The following is a 26,197-nucleotide window of genomic DNA, read 5'->3' as shown; positions in this document are numbered from 1 at the left end:
GGAAAGGTATCACTTACAGGTAATAGCTTGCTTACTCTTCTCTATTATTTAGAGGAAAATTTTTCTTTGACAGTAGTGAGCCATGCTGAAAGTCTTTTCAATACTTATGAGTTCAGTGTACAGGCATCTCTCAAACATGGTGTCCTGTTGACCCAGTGTCAACAAACTTTATGGTTCGTTATCTTATGAGTGTCTTGCAACATTAACAGCCACTCTGCATCCATTCTGAAGTCTTGGGAGGAGCTACTGTTACAGGACTAGTCCAGGATTTGTTCTACATTTTTTTAAGGTCTGAAGTTCTGAAAAACATGGATGATGGTGAGTGATAGGCAGTACTTCTTTCAAGAGCCCCATCCTGGTATGTCTGCAATTGGCAGTAAGGGACATCTCTGCACTGTTATATTAGCAAGTTGTAGCACTTCAGCAAAATGTTTCTGAAGATTTTGAAACCCTGGGGAGGGTTTTAGCAGACTCTTTACGGTAGTATTTGGAGAATGTGAATTTGAAGCAGAGATGACCACAGAGTCCAAGGAGCTCTTAAGTCTTACTACTGATTGAGGTCACCTGTTCTGTAACAGCATGGCAACTCTGGCAGCTCCTGAGACTGTGAGAGCTTAACTAAAGCCAGCACTGAAACTGAAGGGAAGAAGGAAGAGAGCTGGACAAGACAAAGATATTTTATATTAGCTGAACATATTGTGGTCTCATCACCATGCACACGACCTGTAAATGGCAGTGAGTACCATGTATGTTCATCACGGTGAGACGCTATGGTGGGCATGTGACGGACCAGCCGAACAAACACGATCTAAATTTCATCTGCACATACAGAGGAGGCTTCCATCACGAAGGATGGAAGAGCCTGAGGAATTCTTACCTTTCTAAACAATAATCATAATAGTATACACAATATTCCCAATTTCTTCCTATTCAGCTCCTTGAAACTCTAAAATATAGGATAGGGGCTCTCAGACTGACCTGCTGTGACTCAGTTTGAGACATTTCACTTCTCATTATCTCTGTTTTTCCTAAACTTGCTCATCTCATCCATTAAGATTTAGATTTTTAAAACAGGAACTTTCTCTTCCTGTGCATATTTATCTTGTGTCTAACACAACAGCCTTGATCTTGGTTGAGGCCTCTTGGTGATACCAGAATACAAATAACAATAGCAGGCGCAGCAAAAACAATAACAAAGCAGGTTGGTTAACCTTTGATGGTCCTTTCCTGAGACATTTCTAGGTATTAAAATACAGTCACTTGTCCATTTATTTATTTTTCTCTCTGTGGTGACTTTGAGTTGGCATATTGTCATATTCATGACAAGTCACCACACTCCATGCACTGACTAGCTTTTTCAGTCAGTGATAATTTTTTATTCCATGTAATTGCCTTTTGTTTGCAGTTGTTATTTTAAAGGTGACCCCTAACCCAGCTCAGGGAAAGAAATAATGGGTAGATTGAGGTCTGAGGCTTTCTTAGGATTACTAGTCAGAACAAGTGAATATTAGCAAGGGCTGGTACTGCTGCTCATCTGCACCTGCATGAAAGAAAAACTTGAAGGCTGGGGTGTGGTGGTGGTGGGTGTATTTTTTTTCCTGCACTTCCCCCCCACCCTTCTCCAGCTGGTCCCTCATCTTGCTTCTCTCTTGTATTTCAGTTTCTCCTGTTCTCATTTCTGTTGTGTGGAATTTGAGGTTTCTCAGTACACATTCCCTGCCCCCAGCCTGCACACTCCCCATGGACCCAGCTTCCTCTCGCACATTCCACACTGGAGCATACCACTCTGGAGGCAAAGTGGGCTCAGGGAAGAGTCCATCTGAAGCCTCTCTGTCCCAGGCCTGCTCCGTCGTCATCCTCATCATCTTCACCATGCTGAGAGCACTTTCACCAGTGAAAATGCAAAGATAACGGTTCTCATGGCACTGAGAATTACAAATTCCTGAAATATTTCCAACATCAACCAGCAGAAAAGCAGGGTGATAGAAAACAAATGGTGACAGGAAGGCAACAGGGAAATAGGAAAGAGAAATTTAGGGCTGTATAGGCTAAGACAAAAAAAGAGAGAGAGAGACAATAAAGCCAGGAGACAGGGAAAAAAAAAGCAGAAAGAGATGAAAAGCTGAGAAAATGTGAGGGCAAATCAAAGAAGGAACAAATGAACCAGGCAGGCTGTAAAATGAAAGAGAATGAAATTAAGTGCATGGAACAAATATTCGGATAGTGATCAAGGATAGAGAGCAGATGCTGAATATGAGTGAGAGCCAAAACACAACAGGGATTAAAAAAATCTGTCAGAAGATTTGGGTAAATTCTCATTGAGTTTGTATTTGGTTTGATTTGAGTAACCCATCCCTCATTTTCATTTCAGCTTGTCTGCTAGGAGTCTGGTATATCCAGAGCAGATTATTTTCAAGGGCTGTTGCTGGTGTTTTTCTTTGTACTGGTTTTTAAACCAGTACTAATTGGGCCTGTCACCTGGGTAGGCCCAGGATATAAGTGTTGTGACCTTTGTGGGAGAAGGTTTCTTCTATCACTTAATGTGTTTATGTTTGAAACACATGCTCAAACACACAGTCATCCAAACCTCCCTGCATCTCGGAGCACTCTGTTTCTGGGAAGTCTTGTGTTGCTCACTGTTGTACTGGCACTCCCTATATCCACCCTGGAGAGGGGAAGCCCGCAGGAAGAAGGATCAGTGTGCTGATGTGTGACTTGTGCATTAGAAGCAGTTGTCATGTAGCAGTTCAGAGCAGCACAAGGAGCCACAAAAAGAATCAGGCAGAAAGGAACTGAGCCAAATACAAACATTTCTCCCTCATAAAATATTGAAGACAGGTACCATATAAAGCTTCATTTATGAGCTGCTCCCAGTTACAAACCATCTCTAGCCTGGCAGCATCACCTTTACCATACTGCTTTTAATAGAAGCTGTCTTCCTTTGGTACTGTACTTTTCCATACAAGCTTGAGGGGAAAGTAATTTAGTTTAATAGCAGCCACCCTCATTTTGAAGCAGGCCTTGATTTAAAGCCGGAAGTAATTAAATGTAATGAAGCCCTAGGCTTCTGCACTAGGATCAGAGCTGCGTTATTCACAGCCATACATACACGTCCCTGTTGCTAATGTGTCACTACTCTGTTTTTTTCAATCACCGTGGCCTGAGTTTTTATTTCCTGCTGGGCAGACTGTGGTACAGTATCTGTGAAGGTTAACAGCTTTACAGTAGTGGTATGAAAACAGAAAGAAGGCTCATCTCGGGTTTGGGTTGTTTATGAGATTTCTGTGTATGATCTAAATATGGCTTTTTGTGCTTTATTTCTTCTATTGCTTTATGTGGCAGTGGTTTGTCAATTCCTAACTCTAAACAAAGGCCTTTAAGGGAATAATTCCCACATTTCCCTTTTGACAGCAAAATTTAAAGTAAAGCTTGCTGTTTAAAGGCACTTGCATACTGCTGACTATTCTTTCTCCTTCCCCCTCTCAATAATTTAATCAGATTTCTCTGGATGTTCCCTGGGTGTTCTTTAGGTGTCCCTTGCTCAGCTTGGTATCTCTATGGCTCCTTCTGTTTGGCTTGTTAGCACTTTGGGACAGAGAGTTTGGAAACTTCCTGAAGTCATTGGGAATCATGCCATTGACTTGAACAGGGACAGACTTTTTAACCTTGTGTTAACTCACTGGTAACAGAAACCAAACAGACCTCTCAGTGTCCCTTTCAAGTTACCAAGATCCAAATATCAGATGTAATGTGTGACAGAATCCCAAAAAGAGGGTCATCAAAACAATCAAATCATACAGGAATGCTGTGGGATCCACCCGCCAGAGTAAATAACTCTGTGACCTCAGTTTCATTATTCTTCCTTTCTGATGTCAATAACTTCCCACCATAAAAGTGTACCATGAAATAGAAGATATTTGAGAAGTCTGCCTACCAGCATGGCTCTCATATTCAGAAGTTAAGGAAAAATGTATCTTTCACTAATATGCATGTGTCTGCATTTATATGCAGTGAGGCTGCATACTGTTTTTTAAAACTGTTATTTTTAATATGTTATAATGGTCAATTAAAAGCTGGATCATACAAAGGTTTTTAATGCAGAGGCTCAGGAGAGCAACTTCAGCTATCTCCCCCTTCTTTCACCTAACAGATTGTGACTAGACAGTCCTAGGAAAGGATTTTTTTCCATATTGTAATCATTAATAAGGCTGAAATATAACAGTGCCACAAACTCTAATCTCATTGCTCCTCTAAATTGACTCTGTTCATTAGTTTGCCCTTACCAGACTATCCTCTAAAAAGCCCTAAGATTTTCATCATGCAATTACTAGAAATGTCCCAATATTTTTAACAAGCAACTTTACTAAAATTACTCCAACTAGGTTGTGGAACTGGCTTAACAATACTGAACAGCATTTTATGAGTGGCAAGTTTGTTATTTTGGTGTCCAAACTGGGTATTCTACAGTTAGGGGTGAAGTATGCAAGTAGATCAGAGCTAATGACAGCAACTTTCTTCTGGCAAAGCAGCATTTCCCGTTTCCTGTTGATTTCCAGATGGGCTGGCTGATGGGTGGTATGGCCATTCCTTGTGTGGTTGAACTCGGTGGAAGCAGCTACTTCCTATGGATACCTCTTTTCAGCTTTTGTAACCCTCAGCTCTCAGCCACACACTGGCCCTCCTACACAGTATTCATCCATGTGCTGAATTTTCTTGGCCATAAGTGCCGTGGATTACTTATCCCTGTTTTTCTTCAAGTAATTACTTTTGCATGCTAATGTGTGAACAGTGTGCATATTCTAGTGTTCTGTTTGGAAACAGTGAATTTTCAGAGCACTATTAATGTGGGTTGACATTTTTGTAGACTGTTTGCTATACCGCAGGCTATTTTAGTAGTCTCCTTGCTGCCATCCTAGATTTCTTTACCTTATTCCTTCACCTAGATATCCAGCCTCTTTACTTGCCATGCTAGAGCAAAGCTGTTCAAATGGCACTTACTTGTTTAGATGGTAGAGGATAACCAAGATGAGGCCTTTCACGGTGCCAAGGTCGTAGAGTCAGTTGTAGGCCAAAAAAACTGTAATCATTGCACCATGGGCCACACTTAAATGGGCTTTTCTCATTTACTCAGTGCACTTAGTCCCTGCTTGAGATTGCAGCGTTCATATAATGTGGGACTGAAAAATAACTCTGCAAGGCATACATTGCTCATACTTACATCTTTTGCCCCACTCTCTCCCCCTTTTTTTTTTTTTTTCTGGCACAGGCCATACACTTTGGAGTCCAAACTTTCAGTAGAAAATTCATGAAAGTATATAGAGTTAATAAGGCATCCATGAAGTAAGAACATTCTTGGTTTCCAGGTTTGGAATGATCCTTGAAAGACCTTGTTTATTTCCCAGCAGACTTGTATATCTTCTGCATGTATGCAGAACAATTACATGTCAAGGAAATTGCTCTGTTGTGGCCTTGTTACTTAAGGGATCTTATTGTTTATTCCACCTTATGCAAAGATGCCTTTCCAATTCAGTAGATCTTGAAAGATCATTGGGAGGAATAACATCAAAGCATACCTTGCATAGCAGTGGAGACCCTTGTCTTTGAGATATACTTTGCATCTCCTAAGAAGTGTCAGCTCTGCTCTTCACAAGAACACAGGTAATTTCTTATTTGACCTCCTGTAAACAACACGTCACCCCAACAGGCCCTTTCTGCCCTCACGAAATACAGAAAGGCCCTGCCAGCCAGGCCACAGCAATGGTCCCTGGGCAGATCTGACTGCTGGAGCCCTGTTCCTGGCAAGGCCCAGCAGACACCTACGTGTTCACTACACACGTGGCCTGGAAGCCCCTCCATCTTTCTGATTTCACAGTAGACCAGTGCTGTGACTTTGTGAACAGTGTGAATGGGAATTATAAAGCAACAAATAACTCTCTCAGCGGCAGGGTTTAGGAACCTGCCCGACCTGTCAGGGAAAGCTGTGGTTTCTGGCCCACCTTAGTAGCCCTCAGATGGGCAGCAGCCCAGCCCCAGCCTGAAGTGCAGCCTGCACACCAGAGGCATATGCATTCACAGCTTTTAAGTTTGGGAGTAATGTTGAGCTTTCAACACAGTGTGCAAACTTCCACTGCTCTTATTAATTGCTTCTTCTTAAGTTTCCATATTTTAATTTATTATGTTAAAATTTCTATAGGACAGTATGTTTTTTAAGCCCTTGTGGATTTTTACATATTTAAACCCCTATGGATTACATACAATACAGTGATACAGCATTTGTCAAGGTACAGGTCTAGTAGTATATTCCTAAAATCTGCCATGAGATCCATATATTTTCATGAAGTATATATATGGGTAAACATAACAGCATATTTAGTCATATCTTGTCTCACCTGATAAAAACCCTCAACTTTAAATAAAAAATGGTGTTTATTTGAAAGTGATGCAAATTTTCATGAAACCGCTTTATGCTTTCCGTGAGATTAAGTTGCAATATGCACTAAGTTTCACAGCAATATTTGTGATATTATAAACTAGTTGTTATACTCATGACATTATTAGCTGCAATTTATTAAACAAAGCACTAACAAATGGCAGTCACAATTTAGTCGGATGAAATTAACCTTACTATATATAAAAACAGTTCTTAAAAATGAATGTAGTGTCATATTTCACAGTTACCATGACCAACTCTCTTTACTCCTCCAAACTGGAAGGCAGACATGCAATCCAAACTAAGTAAGGGAAGATAAAACCTGTTCTCAAAGTAGCAACACAAAACACCTAAAAATACTGTTCCATATGAGCATATTTTCTCAGTTTGGAAAAAAATCTTCCTCTCTCCTCATAACACATGCAGAGGTCTCTGCACTTCTCGCTTACTGCACAGCTTTTCACTGGCTGCTATAAACTGAGGGAGGTAGTTTTGGCTGCTTTATCTCAAAAAAGCAATGGATTTAGTTGAAGTCTTTCCCACAAGGGCACCGTTCAGCTGCTTGGGCAGAGCTGCTGTGCAGGCTGTGAGAGGAGGGCAGGGCTACCAAGGGTTTGTGCTGCCACAGTGAGGGCACAAGGATGGGTAAGGGCTCTTGGTGCCACTGACGGTGAGGGTGTGAGTGGTGAGCCCACAGTGCTGGCCCACCACGTACTCCTGTGGGCCTGGGGACAAGGACCAGTGCCTGGCAGTGCCCCAGCATTGTGGCTGGGGACGTCTTCCAGCCAACTTGGCTTCTCTTCATGCACTGTGTCCAGACCTGGCTTAGGTGAACCCGCCTGTGACCCATCCTGTGTCCTGTCTGTGCTGGAGCGTCATCCACGCCCGGGATGCTGTGGTGTGGGGCTCACATGTGGGGTCTGATGCAGTGCCATGGGGCCAGGAGGCATGGGTGGAGAGGAACATAGCAAGGGGTCAGCACACCCTTTGCAGCCTGGCCCAACTAAAACAACCACTTTGCAGCTCTCCAGGCCCTTTAGTTGGCCTGGAGCACATGTGGCCTCGGGGGTCGCTGCTGTGACAGAGGTTCTGCCAGGCTGGATGCAGGTGGCTGATCTTTGTCTGGCAGCATGTGGGTGGTAGCCCCCAAAACCTGGGAGTGCTGTGTGGGTTGGCTACTGAGAGGGAGCTTAAAGTGGAATCTGCCTTTAGGTCAGTTTGTCTGTTTGTAAGTGTGTGGGCTACAACCAGAGTGGTATTATAGCAGGGGAGAACAGCATGTGTTTGATAACACGTTTAAGAATACAAGAAAAGGGGGGTGTGTATAGAGTAACTGGAGTGCAGGACAGAAAGGTGGTGTTTGCTTCAGCTGGGGAATTCTTGATTTGGAAGTGCCACAGCTGCAGCAGCGTCCTGGGTCAGGCGGGCTGAGCAGGTGGCTGACACCTGAGCACTCACAGGGGCTCCAGGAGGCACACAGTGACAGCAGTGGTGATCTGTTCCAGCATGTTCCAAAAAACCCAGTAGAACGTGTATTCTCTGCATACATTTTCTGAAAGCAAGACAAATCATCTTATATCTGGGTCTGCTTTAGCTTTTTGAAGGAATGTACTGAGTGGTTGAATGCCTTAATGGCAACTATGTGCAACCTGACAGCTGATATTTTCATGATGATACAAAGCTGTTAGACCTATTAAAAAGTCCAATAATCTAATCCCCTTAATAAGCTGTATTAAAATCATGTAAGTACATCATGCAAACATTGTAGTTGTTTTCCCTCTTTATAGCAATCTTACAGCTGTTGCTTTGCTGGGATTAATTTGTCTCTAAGGGGTTTCAACACTATCCTCCCTGGTGCATTATGAGAGCCTGTAATGTCATGTAATCGGGGCCATATTATTTTTGTCGAAATCTCTGGGAGTGATGTAAGAGGAAAAAGGAAACTAGCTAACTCCCAACAATTTGACCAAAGGTTAAATTAGTCTTGGCCTTCTCCCAGCCAGACCTGAAGCTTCTCAGTCAAACATTTGTTCTGCCCTGCTCAGAAATATGTGATGTCGTCTTGTCTTTTCTCCCTCCCATGTTTGTTTTGTTTTGCTTTGTTTTTCTTTACCGATGTCATGTTATCTTTAGTGGTATGCACTTATTTGTTGTGGAACACCTCACTGGGATAACAGATGTTACCTACTGGAAGGTCATACCTTTGGTTCATGATTCTTTTAGATGCTACGGAATGCTATGGGCATGAAGACTACATTTTAAGTGAGTCATATTACCCTGTGCAAGAAAACCTTTATTTATTGAGTGCAGTAGACGCACAATTTCAGTCCAATCCAGTCCGAATTGGGCCAAGCATGGCCCTTTGTAACACTCCAGAAGCTGTTTATCGGCTTGAAAGAAGCTAGAAAATCTTGCAGCAGCAGTGGTTGGTAGGTGGTATGAGAGTCTCCCTGCAGACTATTCCAGCCCATGCACAGTCGAGAACCTCCTGGTAGTACCGAGTAACAAGCATCTGTCATGTGTGTGTTCACATGTCCATTCCCATGTGCAATGATGGATTCTGGTTTGTTTTTTTTTTTCTTAGATATATGTGTACACATTTAAGGCAAAAGATGATGAGTTTTTTGAGGTTCTTTAGATTGTTAGGTAAGAATATTGATTGAATTGCAAAGGGCTGATATTGAAGTGTTCTGTTCTATGTGATGGGCTAGGAATGTCTGAAAAAATGAAAAAAATATTGGTCTGGCCTTTAAGAATTCTGGTTGCTTATCACCATTCTTTGGTGTGAGAATGGGATGGGCTGCCACAAGAAGAGATTTCTAACCAGAGTCAGCTGAATCGAGACTGTCATGACAAGAAAAAATTGTCTGGTGCACTGAATTATGAAAAACACTCTGAATGGGAATGAAGCAGGGGAATGAACAGGACAGCAGGTATACTTGGGTATTAAGCCCTGAGGAGAGTTCAGAGATGTTCAACATTTTGCAAAAGTCCAAGTATTTCTTAATGCATCTGACTTTGTCTTCTTGTATATGCTTTCCTGCTCATGTCTAGTTATATATTTGAAAAACTGCCAGAAGTCCAAATGCCAGTAGGGGCCAATTCAGAGATACATATTTTGGCTGCTTAAAGCATAAAATCTTAATATAAAATGCTATTTATATTCATCAGAATAACAATTGTAGATTTTAAGTGATCAAACAATGATGGTTGTATAAAGAAAACTGATTAATAACTAAATAATTGTTATAGTTCTAATCCCATCAATCCCTTTGTTATGCTAATTAATATATTCTAGTGTTCTCTATTTCCACAGTGCTTTAAACAGCAAATAGTATGAAGTTGAACTCTGTTTAGATTGTGTTGTTTTTCTTTTAGTTAAAACATTTTCTCAATGATAGATTTGTATGGAAATCGCCCTCAACTGTTAGAGAAACATTAAGAATATAATTGAGGCTTGTGCATTTGGAATTTATACTAGGCTTAGATGTTTCCATCTAATTTGAGCTTCCGAATAAAGTCACAAGAATTTGTTAATAGTCATGTGCCCTTTCAGGTTATTTAGGAGAATCTTTCAATCCTTGCAAGTGAAGCTGCAATTAATTAGTGTTATGTATTGCTCTTTGCGAGTTCATGTACACTGTACATGAGCAAGGATAGTTCAAAGGTTAATTTTCTTTTCCCTTAGCTCTGCTGGGTGGACTGTGGTCACCCCATGGGAAGTAAGGGTTCAAAAGTGACCTTGTAGGTTATTCTTCTTGGGAAGAAACAAGTTGAGAGTCTGGTTGGGGAATGCTCTCCACCCTTGGGAAGAACACAGCTTGCATTGCATCACTTGTTTGCACTGGCTTGAGCATATTATTGTAGTTGTGAAGGCAGCTGAATTGTCTGTAGTAGTTGGTACCTTCTAGGAGGGTATTGCACTGTAATTGCACTGTAAAAAGAAAATACCAGGAGCTTAGAGCAAGGAGCTACTGTGACTATATGCTGTTTGTTCAGTATTAGACAGCAAAAAAGAGTACCGAGACTAGTAATAATGGAGTAGAGGAAAATAACACACAGGCCTGCATAAATAACACTATGTAAATGCTTAGGTGCTTAAGGAACCAAAAAATTAAGTGGCAAGAGTTTAAGAAAAAGTGTATCAACATGAATTACCTGATCAGTTTACAAAATCATTAGCATTTAGGATGGTGATTGTCAAGAAATCAGAATGAACGTCTACTAGTTTGTGTTTTTCCTCTATATATGTTTTTATAAAATTATAGGGTTTTTTTACTTAAAAGCATACGCTTTCTTTTTCATTTTTATTTTTTACATTCTCAGGTCATTAATGTACCTGTGTTACAGTGCAGTTATTTATTGGCACCTTAGTGTTTTCAGTCCTCAGGATTTAACAACAGTTAGTAAGAGGCTCTAATCAGGGTTCCCTGAGGGTGACCCAGCTCGTTGCATACATAGTTATGTAGCTTTGCCATCAGTTATCAATAGCTGTGAGTTCAAAACATACAGCATTGAATATAATTTGAATTAATCAGGGTAAGATTAAAATAAAATTCCCAAATTAGGAACCTGGACAAGATGAATCTTACTCTAAACTGATATGTGTGTGCTGGAGGTGCTGACACCTGCTTTGTGTGTCTGATCTCCCACTGCTGTCTTAAAGGATCCAGTCAACAGAGTCACCTCAGTGTAGAGCTCTCACCTGAAAGCCACTGCCTGTGCTGGCTGGATCTCAGTTAGGAATCTCAGGTAGGAGTCCATATCTAGACTCAGCTTTTCGAAGATTTTTAGTCAGGCAGCAATTAATTAATGTTAAGCACAGCCAGCCCTACCTGATCCCCTAATTGCTTCCTTGAGTTAATGCCTCACAGATACCCAAATACCTGTATATGCTATGTTTTTATAGGTGCTGAACACAGTCAGTTCCCAGTGAACTCAGCAGGGATGAACAGTGCTTAGGTCCTCTGCAAAATCACCTTCTGTTGTGGGTAGCAACTGTAAGAATGGGGAGAGAAAGAGAAAGGGAATGCAAGGGATTGAATTGTGTGCATCTGAATAAAAAAACTTGCAGCCTGAACACGTGTGTGGAAAAATAAATAAACAAAGAAATAAATAGATCACAGGTGTATCCAAGATGGAGCTTGCCATGTGGCTATGGAGAAGCAAGAAACAACACACCAAAACTGCAGGAGACTGATACAAGTGCTGAAAAGCTCATTTGTGTATGGTCAAGCCATGGTGAAAACTGATGGTACTGTTTATTAGCTGAGAGATTCTGCACTGAGTCTAAATATGTAGAAGTGAGTGGCTGGTATGGCTATGTGTAACAAGGAAAATCAGACCCCACTACATAAAGCCTTGAAAGATCATTCGTTCCAAAGAATTTCAAGGGCTTTCCTTGGCTCAGTTTGTCAGAAATATAAATTCTACTTCTACAGATCTATAGATAAACGGAATTCCTCTGCAAGAGTCTCCTCATCTCTGTGTATGTGTTTGCATGTATTAATTTTTCCTTTGCAATAACATAAGTAATAAGCCAGTGCCAAGCAGGTCACTGTTCTCGGAGCCAGGAGATCTGTGCTTAGTCCTAGCCTTTGCAGCAGATTGTCCTCTGTAATCTTGGGACGAGTTACTCCATTTTTTTCCCAATCACCCCCTTGTCTCTAAATTAATAATAATAATAATTTTCTTCATAGATTTTCATTTTACTTTTAAAACCTTCAAGGCCTATACCAAATCTAGAATGTTTGTAGAGGACGGTGAGGCCATGGTTTTGATCAACTGCACACAAATAATCAACTTTTCCTTTTTTTGTGCCATGAAGGAGGATTGACAAAGATATTGCAAAAGAAAGCAAATATTGTTGTCCCTGCAGGCCATTGCAGCTGAAATAACTTGATTTTATTAGAACAGTTTCAAAATGGATGCTTACCTTGTAACTGGAATTCCCACAGTTCTTGTAACTTTGGTTTGTAGATCATCCAAAGCCTATTTATGCTGTAAATGTATTCCATAGGAAGTGATGATATCTACAGTCTCATGAAGAGAGGACAAGTTGCTTTCCAGGTCTGAAACTCTTGAAAACCCCTGACACAAATAAGCAGCTGAAGCAAATGCATGGGTTTGGACTTTATATGGATTCTGGAAATTCTGAATATTGTATGAGGTTTATGTAACTAGATGTCTTATATGCAGAGGAACATTTTTATTTAAATTTCTAAAATAATACCACTTAAAGGACAGTTGTAGAGGAGGAGCTGTGCAGGAGATGTGATCAAGCGCATGACTGGGAGTGGGGCATGAGGCTGTACGAGGTGTGCTAAGGACTGTGGGGAAAAGAGGAAGTGAAAACCCATTTAAACCTCCCACTCCTCATTCCTGTCTGTAAATTTTGTTCTCGTTTATCAATTTTTCTCTCTGCTCAGCAGCATCTACAGTTGCTCAGATACTAATTTGCCTGTGGTTGCAATGGGAGATAGTTTGCAACTCAAGCTAAAGTATTCAAGCATTCAATAACAGAGGTTTAATAACATTCAAAGCAGGGAAATACTTAAAAACCTAGCAAGTTTACTTTTATTTTTAAGGTTATAAAACATGTTTGAACAATGAATTCTGAACATACAGTATGTTTGCTGCTGCTTAGTTGCCCAGTAAAAGTAGATTACAAAATTATTTGCTGTAAAGGTTGATAACTATAGCCGGGGAGAAGGTGTGTTGGGCTGGTGAGGATGGTTAAGATAGGCTCATGCAGATGTGATTGATGACTTACCAAACACTGGATGCTGTGCCTGAGTCCAGAAAACTCAGTGATGTTTGCTGCCTTGATTCTGCAGTCTGAATCACACAGGAACACAGTCTAATGAGAAGCTACTGCCTGGCCTTCCCAGTGTTTAATTGCAAAGCTGGAAAATACCAGCAGAGACTATGTGCACATTCAGGGCTTTGCCTCAGCCCAAACCTTCAGAGAGGCACCATTTACTCCACAGGAAGAGGAATTAAGAAGGGAGAAAAAAGTCCAATAGGAAGAATAAGTAAGAAAAGTTGCTTGTCCTCGAACTTTGTGTGAAACTAAGACAAATTGGAAGAAGCCCATCAGTTTGATTTCCTTTCTCAGGCAGAATCTGCTGGTGGCTCAACACAATGCTCTGTGCAACATGGTTTGTGACGCTGAACACAACTTCCACAACCAGTGCATGAAATTTACCTTTGTTCTTCTGTGCTTTGTCAGCAAAACAGCTGAGAACAGTATTTCCAGTGGCATTGGTTTGGTGACTGTATTACTACCCCAAAGAGACAAATGGTAAAATTGAGGAAAGTATGGGATTTTTTCCATTCAATTTTTCAAAATTCTAGAAGCATCATGAAATCTCTTGGCCAGCGCATAATCCTAGAGCTTTTAGAAACTTTCAGCAAAATGCCTCCACCCAGACAAATTCTGCAGACTGTAGTATGAATTTTTCCTGAAAAGGAATGGGGCCCCACTCTTTTCATGTTTGAAACTGCATGCTAGAAGGTTAGCTGGTAATTAGTCTTCCCAGAGAGGACATTGTAAAAACAAATCATGGAGTCATTTGTTGCTGTTCTACCTAAGAACACAGTTACTTAAAAGAGCCTTTTTGCCAAAACCCTGAGAAAGAGCTCAGGATGCTTGATGTGATTTTACAACAGAAATCAACCAGCAACCCTGTCTTTTAGCATTGCACCAGCCCTTCTATAATACACATGCAGTTCACTACAGGGAAGAAAACAGGCTTGGTATTTTCATAGGAAAGAGCTACAAGGTGATTCTGAACACTGAGAAGGTTTCTGCAGTGATTTTTGTCATCGTAGTTTTTATGTCTCTATAGTGGAATATGAAATTAACAAAACATTTGTCTCAAGAGACTTGACTATGAAATTGCTACAGATACAGGAGATATGTGCATTTTTCTGTGTTTTTTTGAAAGGCATTGGGCAGCTGAAGCTTACCATCATTTTCCCACTTGAGTGATCTGAAATACTGTCATCAGAAAGGTTCACAAAAGGGAATCGAATGGGATTTGTGGAGTGTCAGATGTTCCCTAAGGAAACTCCTGTAAGAGTCTGTTTTACCAGTGGTATTTCCTGGGCATTTTTCCCCATAAATGTATTTGTCCTTGGGAGGCAAATGCTGCAAGGGGAAGACTGCTGGAGAGGCTGGGCTGCAGCAAAGACAGAGTAGGAATTGCTCTGTGTTTTGCTGCAGTCTCAGTTACGGGAGTAGGTGGTTCTGTATATATTGGTGTGTTCAGAGACCTGGCCAATTTAGCAGTCCCCAGGAGCAGTGTAGCAATGGCTTCCTGTGGCTTAAGGTGTGCAGTGTGCACTGTGGAGAAACATGGGAGAAATTCTCAAGAAAGGGTCTTGATCCAGTTTAGTTTCATGCCAGGACAGAAGGGGCGTGGTACTCTCAGCAGCCTCCCATACACCAGGCATGGCACCCCTGTGGTAAGGCAACCCTGGGGCAATGCAGCATCGCAGTGTGGGAGCTTTTCTGGTACTGCTCAGGAGCTTCAGGCTACTCAGGAACAACAGACTGGTAGCTCTGTCAATGCCCATTTCTTTGGCAACAATATGTTTTTATCCTTGATTTCACAGGCAGATTGTATTTAAAATAGAATATATATGCACATGATGTTGGAGGGATAAGGCTGAAGAGTATTTGGTGACTTTTCTGGACTTCTTGGAATACTTGATTTGAGTAGAGTCTGGCTGCTTAGTCCCCACAGCTGTACAGCCTGGCATAGGGCATCTCACCAGCCAGCTCTGAGAGAGAGCCACAATCTTCTCTGGTGAATGAGCAAGCTGTGAGTTCTCACCTAGTGGTGTCAGATGCCACTAGGCATCCCTAGTGGGGACTGCTTTAGCCAAAATCCCTAATCTTCAACTTCTTGGTGGGAGCAAAGAGTGCCTTTCCCGTCAGCATCCTTCCCAGAAACCCGAGTGTTTGCGATGTTCAAAATTAAAAACTAAAAGGAGGCCTCTCTTGCCAGGTACTGACTGTGCTTTGAGATTAGATGTCAAGTGCCAAAGACTGTGGGAGAGGTTTTGGACCAATAGAAAACAGAAAACAGCAGAAATTTCTCAGGAGATCCTGCTCTATGTCCCATTTCTGTGGTATGGTGAGAGTACGGAGAGAGAGAGAAAAGCAGTGGATCATGAGCTGCAGCCCTTTTGCAATGGCAAACAGTAGAAACACATTTTCTTTTTGTTTGGCAGCAGGAGCGGGGTGCACACAAACTTATTGCTAATTATGCTGCTATAGGAAATAGGAACTCAGCCAGGCATACACAGAGCAGAGAAACCCCCCCAAATTAAGTGAGTTAATATGAGCACCAGCCTCACCATGAGGAACCATAAGGGAGAAGGAGAGGGGCTAAGCAAGGTCACAAAAAATGATCAAATTCTGTGAGAGTGCATATACACAAGCGTATGAAGACTTTGACAAAAGCTAGTGGTGGATTGTTGAGAGGCCAATGCAGTTAAGTTCCTGCTCTGTTACACAGATAAATTGCCAAAGGAAACATTATCCAAACAGTTCCACTTCAAAGGCAAGACGACAAGCTTTGGGGAACTTGCGGTACTTTCAATCTGGCCAATAACCAAGTGTAAAGTGTAAAATATACATGTTTAGGAAGTAGGACACATGCCGTTCAAGACAGGCCTTTCCCATGCTCTCAGACCAGTGCAGCTTCATTTGATGTGCAAATGCATGATGTGTGATCTGTCCTGGCAATGTGCTGCCTGCCAGCAGCACAAACATTTCACAAGCACCCTTTTGGGTTACTCCAGCCTGCTGTGTGCACAGCCTCCTTGGCAATCTCTGCAGCTGGAGCTTTTCTTACAGTCTATTGCTGCTGTGGTTGCACAATCCAGGTTTATGTAGTGTGTCTCATCAAGAGACTCCAGGCAGTTCAAAACACCTTGAAAGCATCCTGGAATTGCAGGATTTGATGTTAGATACTAGGATTAAATGACAATGCACGGAATGGTTACAGCAATGCACCAGGGAACATATCAGTAATGTAGACTCAGTTGATCCTTAAGTCAAATTGTCCCAGCAGATGTCCCAGCCTTCCTGGGCATTGGTGACTTCAGAGTATTAGAAAGGCAAAGGCCTTCCTTTGTATTTATAAATGTATTCCTTCCTAATGTATTTATAAATTTCACATGAAATCAGGTAAAAAATTTGCTCCCTGGAGTGCACTGCAGGCACAGCCAAGAATACATGTGCTGTGCACAGTACAAGACAGCCTCTGTTATTTGATGCAACTCATCCTATAAACCCATGAAAAGTAACAGGGCAAATGCTCACCATAAAGAAGCAGTGGATTGCAGGTGCAGTCTCTCTTCAGTACTGCCTTGAGTAGATCTAAATTTATGATATCAGAAAAAAATATTTGTGGTCTTTATGGTGCAACTGAGCTCTAGAATAGGATGAGGCTGGCTTTTAGTGAGGGTTCAGGATGTAAACACTGCTGGCAGAACTGTTTCAGAATCAACCATTCTTAGGAACCAGGGGCATGCAGATGTGCTTTTTCTCCCTCTAAGCTAAGGGGCTTAGGTAGGGACATTGTGCAACAGCTGTGGTGACTTACCCCAGTTGTACCAAGAGGCAAGTCAGCCTTGTGCCTCTACTCACTGTCTTTGGGATGGATTCTCAGTCCTGTGTGTATGTGCAGCCTCTAGGCCTAAGGTATAGATAACCAGGCACTTGGTGCTGAGCACTACCCAGGGTAGCAGCTGTTGCTACACAGAAAACTTAACCTGCTCTGCACCACTGCAATGCCTGAACTTGTGCTGTAGCCAGCTGTAATCATCTGTTACTTGTGTTAACCTTGAATTCCAGTGTGTCAGTTCCGGTCCTCTGAGAAAAATTAGGAAAGTGCTTATTGAAACCAGCATCCCAGCACTCTACACTGTGCTGGGTGGAAGAGGAAAGTGGGACCTTAAGCCTTAGTAGTAGCATATTCTAGCCACACTTCAGTAACGTGAGATTATATCACTATTCTCACTTTAGACTAATATATCCTTATAACTGGCCCAACTTCATGCTAGAGTTCCCCACTTGCTTCAGGAGTTCCTGAGCTTTCTGGCAGAGCCACACATGGTTCCCTGATACCTGTGCACTGTCAGTGGACACAGAAGATACAGTGAAGATACAGAAAGAATTATAGACTGTGTGTTTAACAAGGACGAGGGAGAAAGATGGGTTTTATGCAGCTGTAGTCTAATGTGCTGAGAGAAATCTGTTTGAATGGGTTGGGAATGCTGATGGCATCTAATAGCCACAGAGGCTTTTCCTGCTTCCTGATAGATATAGCACTGTGAATATCAGTCATTGTGGTATGAAGTTGTTATGAGAAAAATAACTTCCTGTGTTGATGGACTTAGCATGCAGTAAATGGAGACGTATGGATGCAAATGTAAGGTGGTAAATGTAGCTCTCCAGAGCTCTAGGTGTAACCATGCAGAGTCATAATTGTGTATTGCTTGCCCCTCTAGCTCAACTGGTGCCCTGATTTCAGTGTTATTATGGCTCTCTTTTTCCAGGACAGAACTGAGAAATAAGAGGGTACTGTGACACACAATGCCACTGCATATGCAAGGCAAGATTTTTCATCATGGCCTCTGTGGGGAGAAAAAGCATTCTCTGTAACAGGGCACCAGTAAACTTGTGAATGCTATGCAAGTAGTATCAACATCCACTGCTTTGTCTAAAGGCCACAAAATTGAAACTTTTTTGCCTTTCTTCACATCCTTTTGTAGAAGAAATGCACAATTAGTTCCAAACTCTCCCCTTACTACACTTTTTTATTGATACAGTCACTTTCCCTGGCTGGAGCTCCACAGAGCATTTATTTACTATGGACTAAACTTTGATCATTTCACTAGAAGACAACACTCCTTGTTTTCAGTGTGTTTCAGAACAACCTCCTTTCCTTTGTTTTGATTTCAGGAAAGGTGCTTGTGCCTGTGTGACTGCTTGGAGTGGTGAGACAGGTTTCAAGTGGGTCAGAGAGATGGGGAATATGGAAAGTGCTAAGTCCCATGACAGAGCTGTCCATGCCACTGGTTAAACAGAAATGATACTCTGCTTAATATATACCTGATATTCCAGACTTTCAGGAACAGTACTCCTTCCTATGAATGCAAATTTCCTTCCTGTTACTGAGTTTTAGTCTCTTTTATCCCATCTATTCTAGTCAAGTTACTTTATTGTGATTGCCCATCCAGTGTTGATTAAACCAACAGTATTATTCTGTGACGCTGAGGCATGACCACTGCTTGCCATACAATGAAGGAGCTTGGCTGTATTAACTGAGGAGTTACTTTACCTAAATAGGCACCATTTCAAAAAGGAATGCAGTTCCTGGCAATGAAAGTAACCTGGAATAAAGGCATTGCTTGAGGAACAGTTGTATAGTACCTGGCCATATGAATTCAGTCTGTCCTTGTCCCATTTCAGCATTTTGAAACCAAAGATAAGTATACTATCACTCCATAAAACATCTAAGTGTTAATTTAATAATCTCTGTGAAACATCTACTGGAGAAAGAAAAGGCATCATGATTTTTTAAAACATTATCCAAAAATCAAGCTGTGATGCAGCAGTTTGCAGGGGTGCCCCACTGATTTTGATGACTTCAGACCTGCCCCAATAGCTAAACTTTATGACTAGAAGGGTGAGGATGAACTTTGACTATGACCTAGATCTGCAATTCACAAGTGTTTTCATACAGCTGCAATAATATTCCAGAAAATGTAATTGGCCTTTTACTTCATTCACTTTTGCAAATGAAAATAAAGCTACTGTGAGAACAGATCTTTTGCTAAGAAAATATTTTTTTTAATATTTTTATAGCTCTGTCAACAATAAAGGAGTCTCACAGTCTAAAGTCTTTCTCTAAACCTTTTTAATGGAAAAAACTTCATAGAAAATATCCTTTTACTTTTTTAATAACATATAACTATATACATGATTAAAAACTGTAACAAAAAGCTGCAGGGACTGGAAAAATGTTTTGTTGGATCCATGCAGATGGTACATCTAAAAAAGGATTTCACAAATCCATGTACATCAAATGGAGCTGCAGTGACAGGGTTGGAAAAAATGGCCACTCTATATTATTTACCTGAATGTATTGGGAATAAAGCACAGACATACAAAATACACGAAAAGAATACAAAAGAGTACATGGTGTAAATGCTGTAAGCACAGGAAGTTTCTTTTTTAAGTAAATAGGAGAAAAGAAGGAAAATCTCCTTTTTCACATTTTATATTGCAGTTTAAAAGAGAACTAATCTCTTACTTGCTGTATTTTGTTTTTCTTCACTCTGACACACACTACAGTGGAAGTATATGGGATTTGAATTTAACAACTCAGGAATACTTTGATTTATCTCCATGTCTGTGAATGTACTATCAGATCTGAATAACGACATGTATACGTATTGCTTTAAAAACACATACACAATTTGACATGAGTTACAAAATATTGAGGGCCACCACACTACAGAGTGCTGGAGACTCTTGTCCTGATCCAGCAGTGTGGTGAAGGACACATACAACTTCAGATCTGAGAGGAGTTCCTCAGAGAGTAAAGGAAAGTAAGAACATGCAGAAGTTAGTTGCTGATCAGGTCTGGAGTTTTCAACAGTTCATAGCACAGACTCTGCTGCTAGGAAAACTTGCACCGGAGGCTGTAATTCTGTCACCCCAGATCATGTAGCTACACTGTGTGGATGATTTACCGTACTTCTAAAATAGATTTTCTTAATTCTAAGTTAAGCATAAAATGAAACCTCTTTTTAAAAAACTGTGGAAAATGATGAGCTCTACAGCTGGAAAGAAGAAAAAGATAGTGTTTAGTTTGTCAGTGATAGATTGGAAGAGATTCTGTAGGCAGCAGGTAATAATGTGTCAGGCTTTAAACACCTCACTTCTGAAAGAACTTGCTCATATTTTTGTCCTGGGCCAAAAAAACCCAAATATAACTGAAAACTCAGTACCAGCCAGTAACATCACCTGAGGTGCACAAGCATGGTGAGGATGGCAAGACATTATTTAGTAAAAGCTGTAACAAGTACTGTATGGGTACCAGTGTAATCACAGGCAGTTTAATAACAGACAAATAAATGGAGCCTGTGCGTGCATATATTCATTTTAAAAAAGAAAAAAGGTGAAAGCAACAACAGTAACAACAACAACAACAAAACTAGACAAGCAGTGAAAGCTGAAGTATTCTGTGAAGCCTTGGAATCTGTTCCTGTTCTTGTTAACACCCACCCACCCTGTCTGGCCTTGCTCTTTTGGCAGGCAGGTAAATCCGTTCAAGTTCCTGTAAGTGAAGGAGGACTTTTTGCTTATAGCAAGATATCAAGTAATTATGAAAATGAGCTTTGAAATCCAAATTGCTGTGGGCCATGAAAGCCAAATCTCACTGATAAGTATTTGGCTTTCATTGTCTGTGAAGCAGATTGATTCCCTCCCCGGTCTGACCTCTTTATGTGGGCATGCTAGTTGGAAAGTTGCCACTATACCAGGTTTGGGGCCATTACTGTTCAGAGTCTTTTATTTTTTAAGAACATCAATGCTACTTGTTTGTGTTGTTCATTACTAGTGTTTTGGGTAAAATCCGGCTTGTAGAGCCCTGATTGAAATGACAATGTCAGTACAATGCAGGTCTGTTTGAGAAGGCAACCTGAAAGCAGTAAGACTTATTTTGTTTATTTAAAGAAGAGATAAATGTGTATGTGCATGCACTTGCATTTAACAGTTTTATAGCTGGAACCGTTATTAAATGATGCCCAGTAGCAATTTTATCTCGTTATGATTTGTTTTATAAAGATGTAATGATTCTCAGGAGAGTTTTATGAAAACATGCAGAGTTGGTTTGCATTACGTACGCAGTTATGTGCCCAGTATATTTGTTGCAACTTAATTTCTTAAATATATATTGCGTAACACTTTTTATTCCTGAGTGCTGGTCTCCATAAGGAATAGAGAAAGTGGCATCATGTGCTCTTCTGCACAACACGGTCCTTTGTCATTTTAGGAGTTCTTCTGAGGGATCTTTATTGTCACAGTTTTAACTTCAGAATATTCTCTCAATCCACATTCACCCCTAAAAAACAAATTGCAGCATCAGCTTATACCAGGTATTGTTTATCAAGCAAAAATCTGCTAAGTGATTTCTTGATAAAGTTAAGATATAACCCTAAATTGCAGTTCAGTTTAGTCAAAAGAACAATGGATGGCTCCAGAATTTGATAAGGAGATACAGAACATTAAACCCAGAAATACTCACTATGTGCTGATGGAGCTTTTGGGAGTGAATTGATGTCCTCTGTCCTTTCTAGACCTTGAAAATGTCCAAACACCAAGACCTACCCCACTTACCCCAGTGAAATTACTGCTTATATTTGCAATGGAGAAAGAGAAGGTCCACACTGAGTACAATGAGAAATGAACTACTCACAACTGTGGGTAAAGATCAAATTGACTCCTAACCTGCTGATCTTTTCTCCCTAACAAAATATCCAGCAGTAGAAATCACCATTTGCAAATAATGTGGAAGAGGGTTCAGCTTGCTCAGATTCCCTTCAACGACTCCCTGCAGAATTCCTAATTTTGTCCTGGCACAGGACCTTATATAAGATCCTCCATACTGCTAGAAACCAGGCACTTACTAGGTCCCAGTCATCTGACACATGGCTCTGAGGGGTACATGTTCTGCTTTGGATAGATTATGCTTAAGAAGTGGGTGGTTTCGAATGCTGTTAACACTTTGTTTTAGTCATCTGTAGCCTGGCTCATCTCTTTGGCCACTCTGCTGAGGTTTAGAGTGGATGTTGCATGGCTTCTTGGGACTTAATGCTTGTCTTCTCTGACGTACACATATTTCCATCTTCCCGTGCCTATTTTGAGTAATGAAGTCTCTTTATGTCATTAGCTAAATTATAATATGTCTTCTAGATGCTGTGTATGTAAAGCAAACACTGTCCCCACCTCAGAACAGGTGCAGTCCAAGTCTGGAAGTAGAGTATCTTTTCCATATTAACTTAATGAGGATTTTTTTGCAGAAATTCTTCCAGATATTTGTTTCTTGGTTGAATTTTTATCCCCACCTCTAAAACACACACAGTATTGCTTTATTACTTATATTAAAATTTAGAACATGCTGGCATGGATAAGATGTTAACATGTTTACTATTTGATACTGCCTCCCCTCTGGATTCTCCTGTGCAGGACTTAATGCCAAGTGAACCATAAAGAGTATTTCAGAGGAATTCCTCCGAGCCTCCTTCTAATACGTGTTTCACAATGGAGTGAGAGGCCACTGTTCAAGGCAATTAAACCCCTCTGGAGGCCTCCGGTGTTGCATAACTGATTTTGTATTTACTGCTACACTTCGAATTTTACACAAAATGTAACATTGGGGTGAAACTGCTGTAACCTTCCTTGGAAAGTTAATTCATTTGAGCAGAAGTACGAGCCCATGTTACTTCATCTGCAGTTTTGAAAGCTGATGTGCCTGTTGGCTTGGTAAGCCTTGTATGTGATATACTGGTTAGTATTTAAGGGATACATCAGACTGGTGATTCAGTAGGCATTTTTAAGATTTACTAGAGTCTAAGTACCTGCAAGCAAATATTAGTGAAGACTTTTTTACATGTGAAAGATTCCTGTTGATCTGTACCACGCCACCCCCAGCTTTCAGTAGAAAGTGGTGGATTTGTCTCCAAAGAATGACCAAAAACTTCAGCTATTTATCAGAAGCATTTCCTTAGGGCTCAGTGGAAGCTGTCACCAGGAGCTGCCTGGAGCCCAGAAACTAATGCTAATAAGCGTCTGTGTGGAAGTTTCTGGATTCAGCAGGGCTGCAGTGTAGCTCCAGACACCCACTGGACACATTTTTGCAAGTCAAATGCAAAATGGCCACATGTGGCTATCTGGGGTGAATCACGCAATTTTTAGTTACAGGAGTTAAATTTTACATCTCCCAGGTAGTGATAAGAAGCTTTGAAGAAACATGAATGAAAGAAATCCAAACCCATGTCTTTTAGACCCCTTCAAGAATACAAGAATATTTTAAGTAGCTTAATGCAAACATAAAACACCTGTATTGTGTACATGAGTTTTGGTTCTCTACCAGGATGCACATACTCTGCTACATTTTGTGGGAGTGTAAAATAACAGATCTCAACTTCGTGTTGATTTTCTGCCCATGTGTGATGAAAGCCTGTGAATTTAAATGCAGGACCAAAACAAGTCCCAGATAATGCAGTGCTGGCACGGGCAGCACAGTGGCCCAGTTATGATCTGGCTGCAACACAGTGTCACCTTAGCAATGACACACTTTTGTATAGACACTTTTTTTTCTTTAACTGCCCAACTCAACATTATTTATGCTGTAAAATGTATCCCTTAAAAACAAGAATCTAGGAAACTGGCATTTTAATAAAAAGTATGGTGGTACTAATGCAAGGTGGAGGAGGTAAATTAGAAGGTGATATCTGATCAAAGAGGTTCTGAAAAGAGTAGAATAATTACTCATAGGTAGATTTTCAGGCATCTTTGTGAGATGGAGATTATTGCCATTCCAGACTTTTATTGTTTATGATGAATACTTTCAAAGCTGTAGTGGGAATCAAGTGTGCAATTACCACAGAGTTTTCCACGAGAGCTGGGGTGCTGCCTGGGTTTCCCCCCACTTTCAAGAACTCTACAACACCGATATGTGAATATTTTGCTTGCACAGTTTAACCTCTCTGGAGTCAGTGGGGTCACCCCTGGGTGTCAAGTTACTCATGTGCTCTATGAGCTTAGTAGTTTCAGAATATTTTCACAATGATAAGAGTTAGATGACCTGACACATTTATGCCAGTGTGAGATCACCTCATAACTCATGAATGTGAATAGTATGAATGTGTTATTCAAAGCACTCCTTAACGAGGGAAAATACTTCAGACTACATAGAGCTTATTTTATAGATCAAGTTGTATACTTCAACATATTTAAAGTTTTAAAGAGTTTGACCTTACTTTAGTTTTACTGCTGAGTTTGCCATTAGCCATAAGCTATTTTGAAAGCTTAGGTGAGACATATCTGGTACACATGCCTCCTGCACAGAAATTAATTGAATCCTTGGTATGTAACCAATCTGGGGCTGATGCAATTGCTAAGCGTCTTTGTGATTGTAATGAGAATGAGAAACTGGTCAGACTTTAAATTAGGTACATGGGACAGTATTTGAGCGTGGAGCTCCATTTCAAAATATTTGGCACTTAGTGCTAAATGGAATAAGAAAGACAGAAAGCTTTATAGTGGCAAGTGATTTGTTTTCAAAGGGACGTAAACACATTTGTTTCCTTCTCTAGGCCTGATTGCATGTAATATTATTTAAAAATCTGCAAGCTGGTAATTTTTTTATAAAATTCAAATGCACCTATATTTATAAATATAGTGAAAACTGAAGAAAGGAAAGGAAAAACTAGCAAGAGAGTTTTGGCAAAACAACTCTAAAACAATTACACCAAACCAGTCAGCAAGCACTCAGCAGCACCAAAGAGAGAGTCTTTCTGAAAAGTGATGGTTAATATGGCTAAAAAAACCTGCCAGAAAACACAGGTTACAAGTTCAGAAAAATAGTCAGAAATTTTCAGTTCCTTTCAGGATAAGAAGAGAATTCCAGTACGTTAATTTGCAATGTTTAAAAAAAAAAAAAGAAGAAGAAGAAATAAAGAAAAAGAAAAAAAAGTGGTCTTACCATGCAAATCAATTGCATTTAGAACTGACAGTGATTAAAGTCACCTTATATTATGCCCTGAGTCTCAGGCTGGAATATTTCTGGATCTTAATTTGCATGGAAGGATTCACTATTGTTTATTAAGTTGTAGAGCTGAAAACCATTTAGAAAACAGCAGTGTAATACTTACATCTCTCTCCCATTGCCAGACATTTTGAATCCTCCAAAAGGACTTTGGGCATTTAAGGCATTGTAGCAATTTATCCTGTAACAGGAAGAGGCATTAAGTCCAGCTGCACTGCCAGAGAGACCTTTGGATAACTCAGAGAGAGGCTGAAACTTGTGGAGCTACAGACACTCTATACCTCTTAGTAATAACACACTTGTTTCACGTTGAAAAGAAATGAAGGATTTATGCTACAAAAACAACATTCTGCTTCTTACTCCTAAGGAGAATTGGATTTGACCTGTGAGGGCCAAAGGCGAGCACCATACCCTTGGACACAGCTTCAGTAATGAACTCTTAATCTGCTGCCAAACCTCAGTGCCAGTTTTTAACAAAGAGCTGTTAGATTTGAATTTTCCCTTTTTCTCCCTAATGTCTTTGCAGATCCTTAGTTTACCTAGGTTTAACATACTAAATTGCAAGCTACTAAACTCTAGAGTTGGCATTATCTATTCCTAAAGACTGGAGAGGAGGTGTCCCCTCAGTTCCTTAATGCTGTAGAAAGTACACAATTCTTTGTGCCTTTAGCAGACTCCTCCCAGGATTCCTGTGCTCACCAGAAAGGATCGTTTATCCTGTTTGTTTTCAGCAAAGCCACTCAGCAGTGGCTGCCGTGCTCCTGGGAAGCAAGGTGCTTTCCAGCTCCACCAGCATTCCCCAGCAGCGAGCAGCCACAGCACCTCCCCACTGCTGTTCCATGGCTTGGCTAGTGATCCACCATGAGGATGGGCTGCATAAATAGTCTTAACAAAGGGTGCAAAACTGAAG

The 26,197-nt window shown here is 40.7% G+C and overlaps 1 protein-coding gene and 1 long non-coding RNA gene across 3 annotated transcripts in view; one reads left to right on the top strand and one right to left on the bottom strand.

Moving 5' to 3' along the window:
* The window catches only part of LOC108447558, a 134,520-nt gene that overhangs the window by 62,269 nt on the left and 46,054 nt on the right, over window positions 1–26,197 (top strand). The window lies entirely within an intron of this gene.
* The window catches only part of ALDH1A2 (aldehyde dehydrogenase 1 family member A2), a 54,060-nt gene continuing 47,214 nt past the window's right edge, over window positions 19,352–26,197 (bottom strand). Inside the window, exons 13-14 of the mRNA XM_008637116.2 lie at window positions 25,394–25,468; window positions 19,352–21,579 (exon numbers count right to left, since the gene is read on the bottom strand). Of these exons, the coding sequence (XP_008635338.1) occupies window positions 21,507–21,579; window positions 25,394–25,468 (148 nt within the window). The 3' untranslated portion in view covers window positions 19,352–21,506. The remainder of the gene's footprint in view (window positions 21,580–25,393; window positions 25,469–26,197) is intronic.

Source organism: Corvus brachyrhynchos, unplaced genomic scaffold (assembly GCF_000691975.1).
Source record: "Corvus brachyrhynchos isolate BGI_N302 unplaced genomic scaffold, ASM69197v1 scaffold200, whole genome shotgun sequence".
Classification (NCBI taxonomy): Eukaryota; Metazoa; Chordata; class Aves; order Passeriformes; family Corvidae; genus Corvus; species Corvus brachyrhynchos.
The sequence above is the reverse complement of the archived record's forward strand: the minus strand, read 5'-3'. Positions and strand labels throughout refer to the sequence as shown.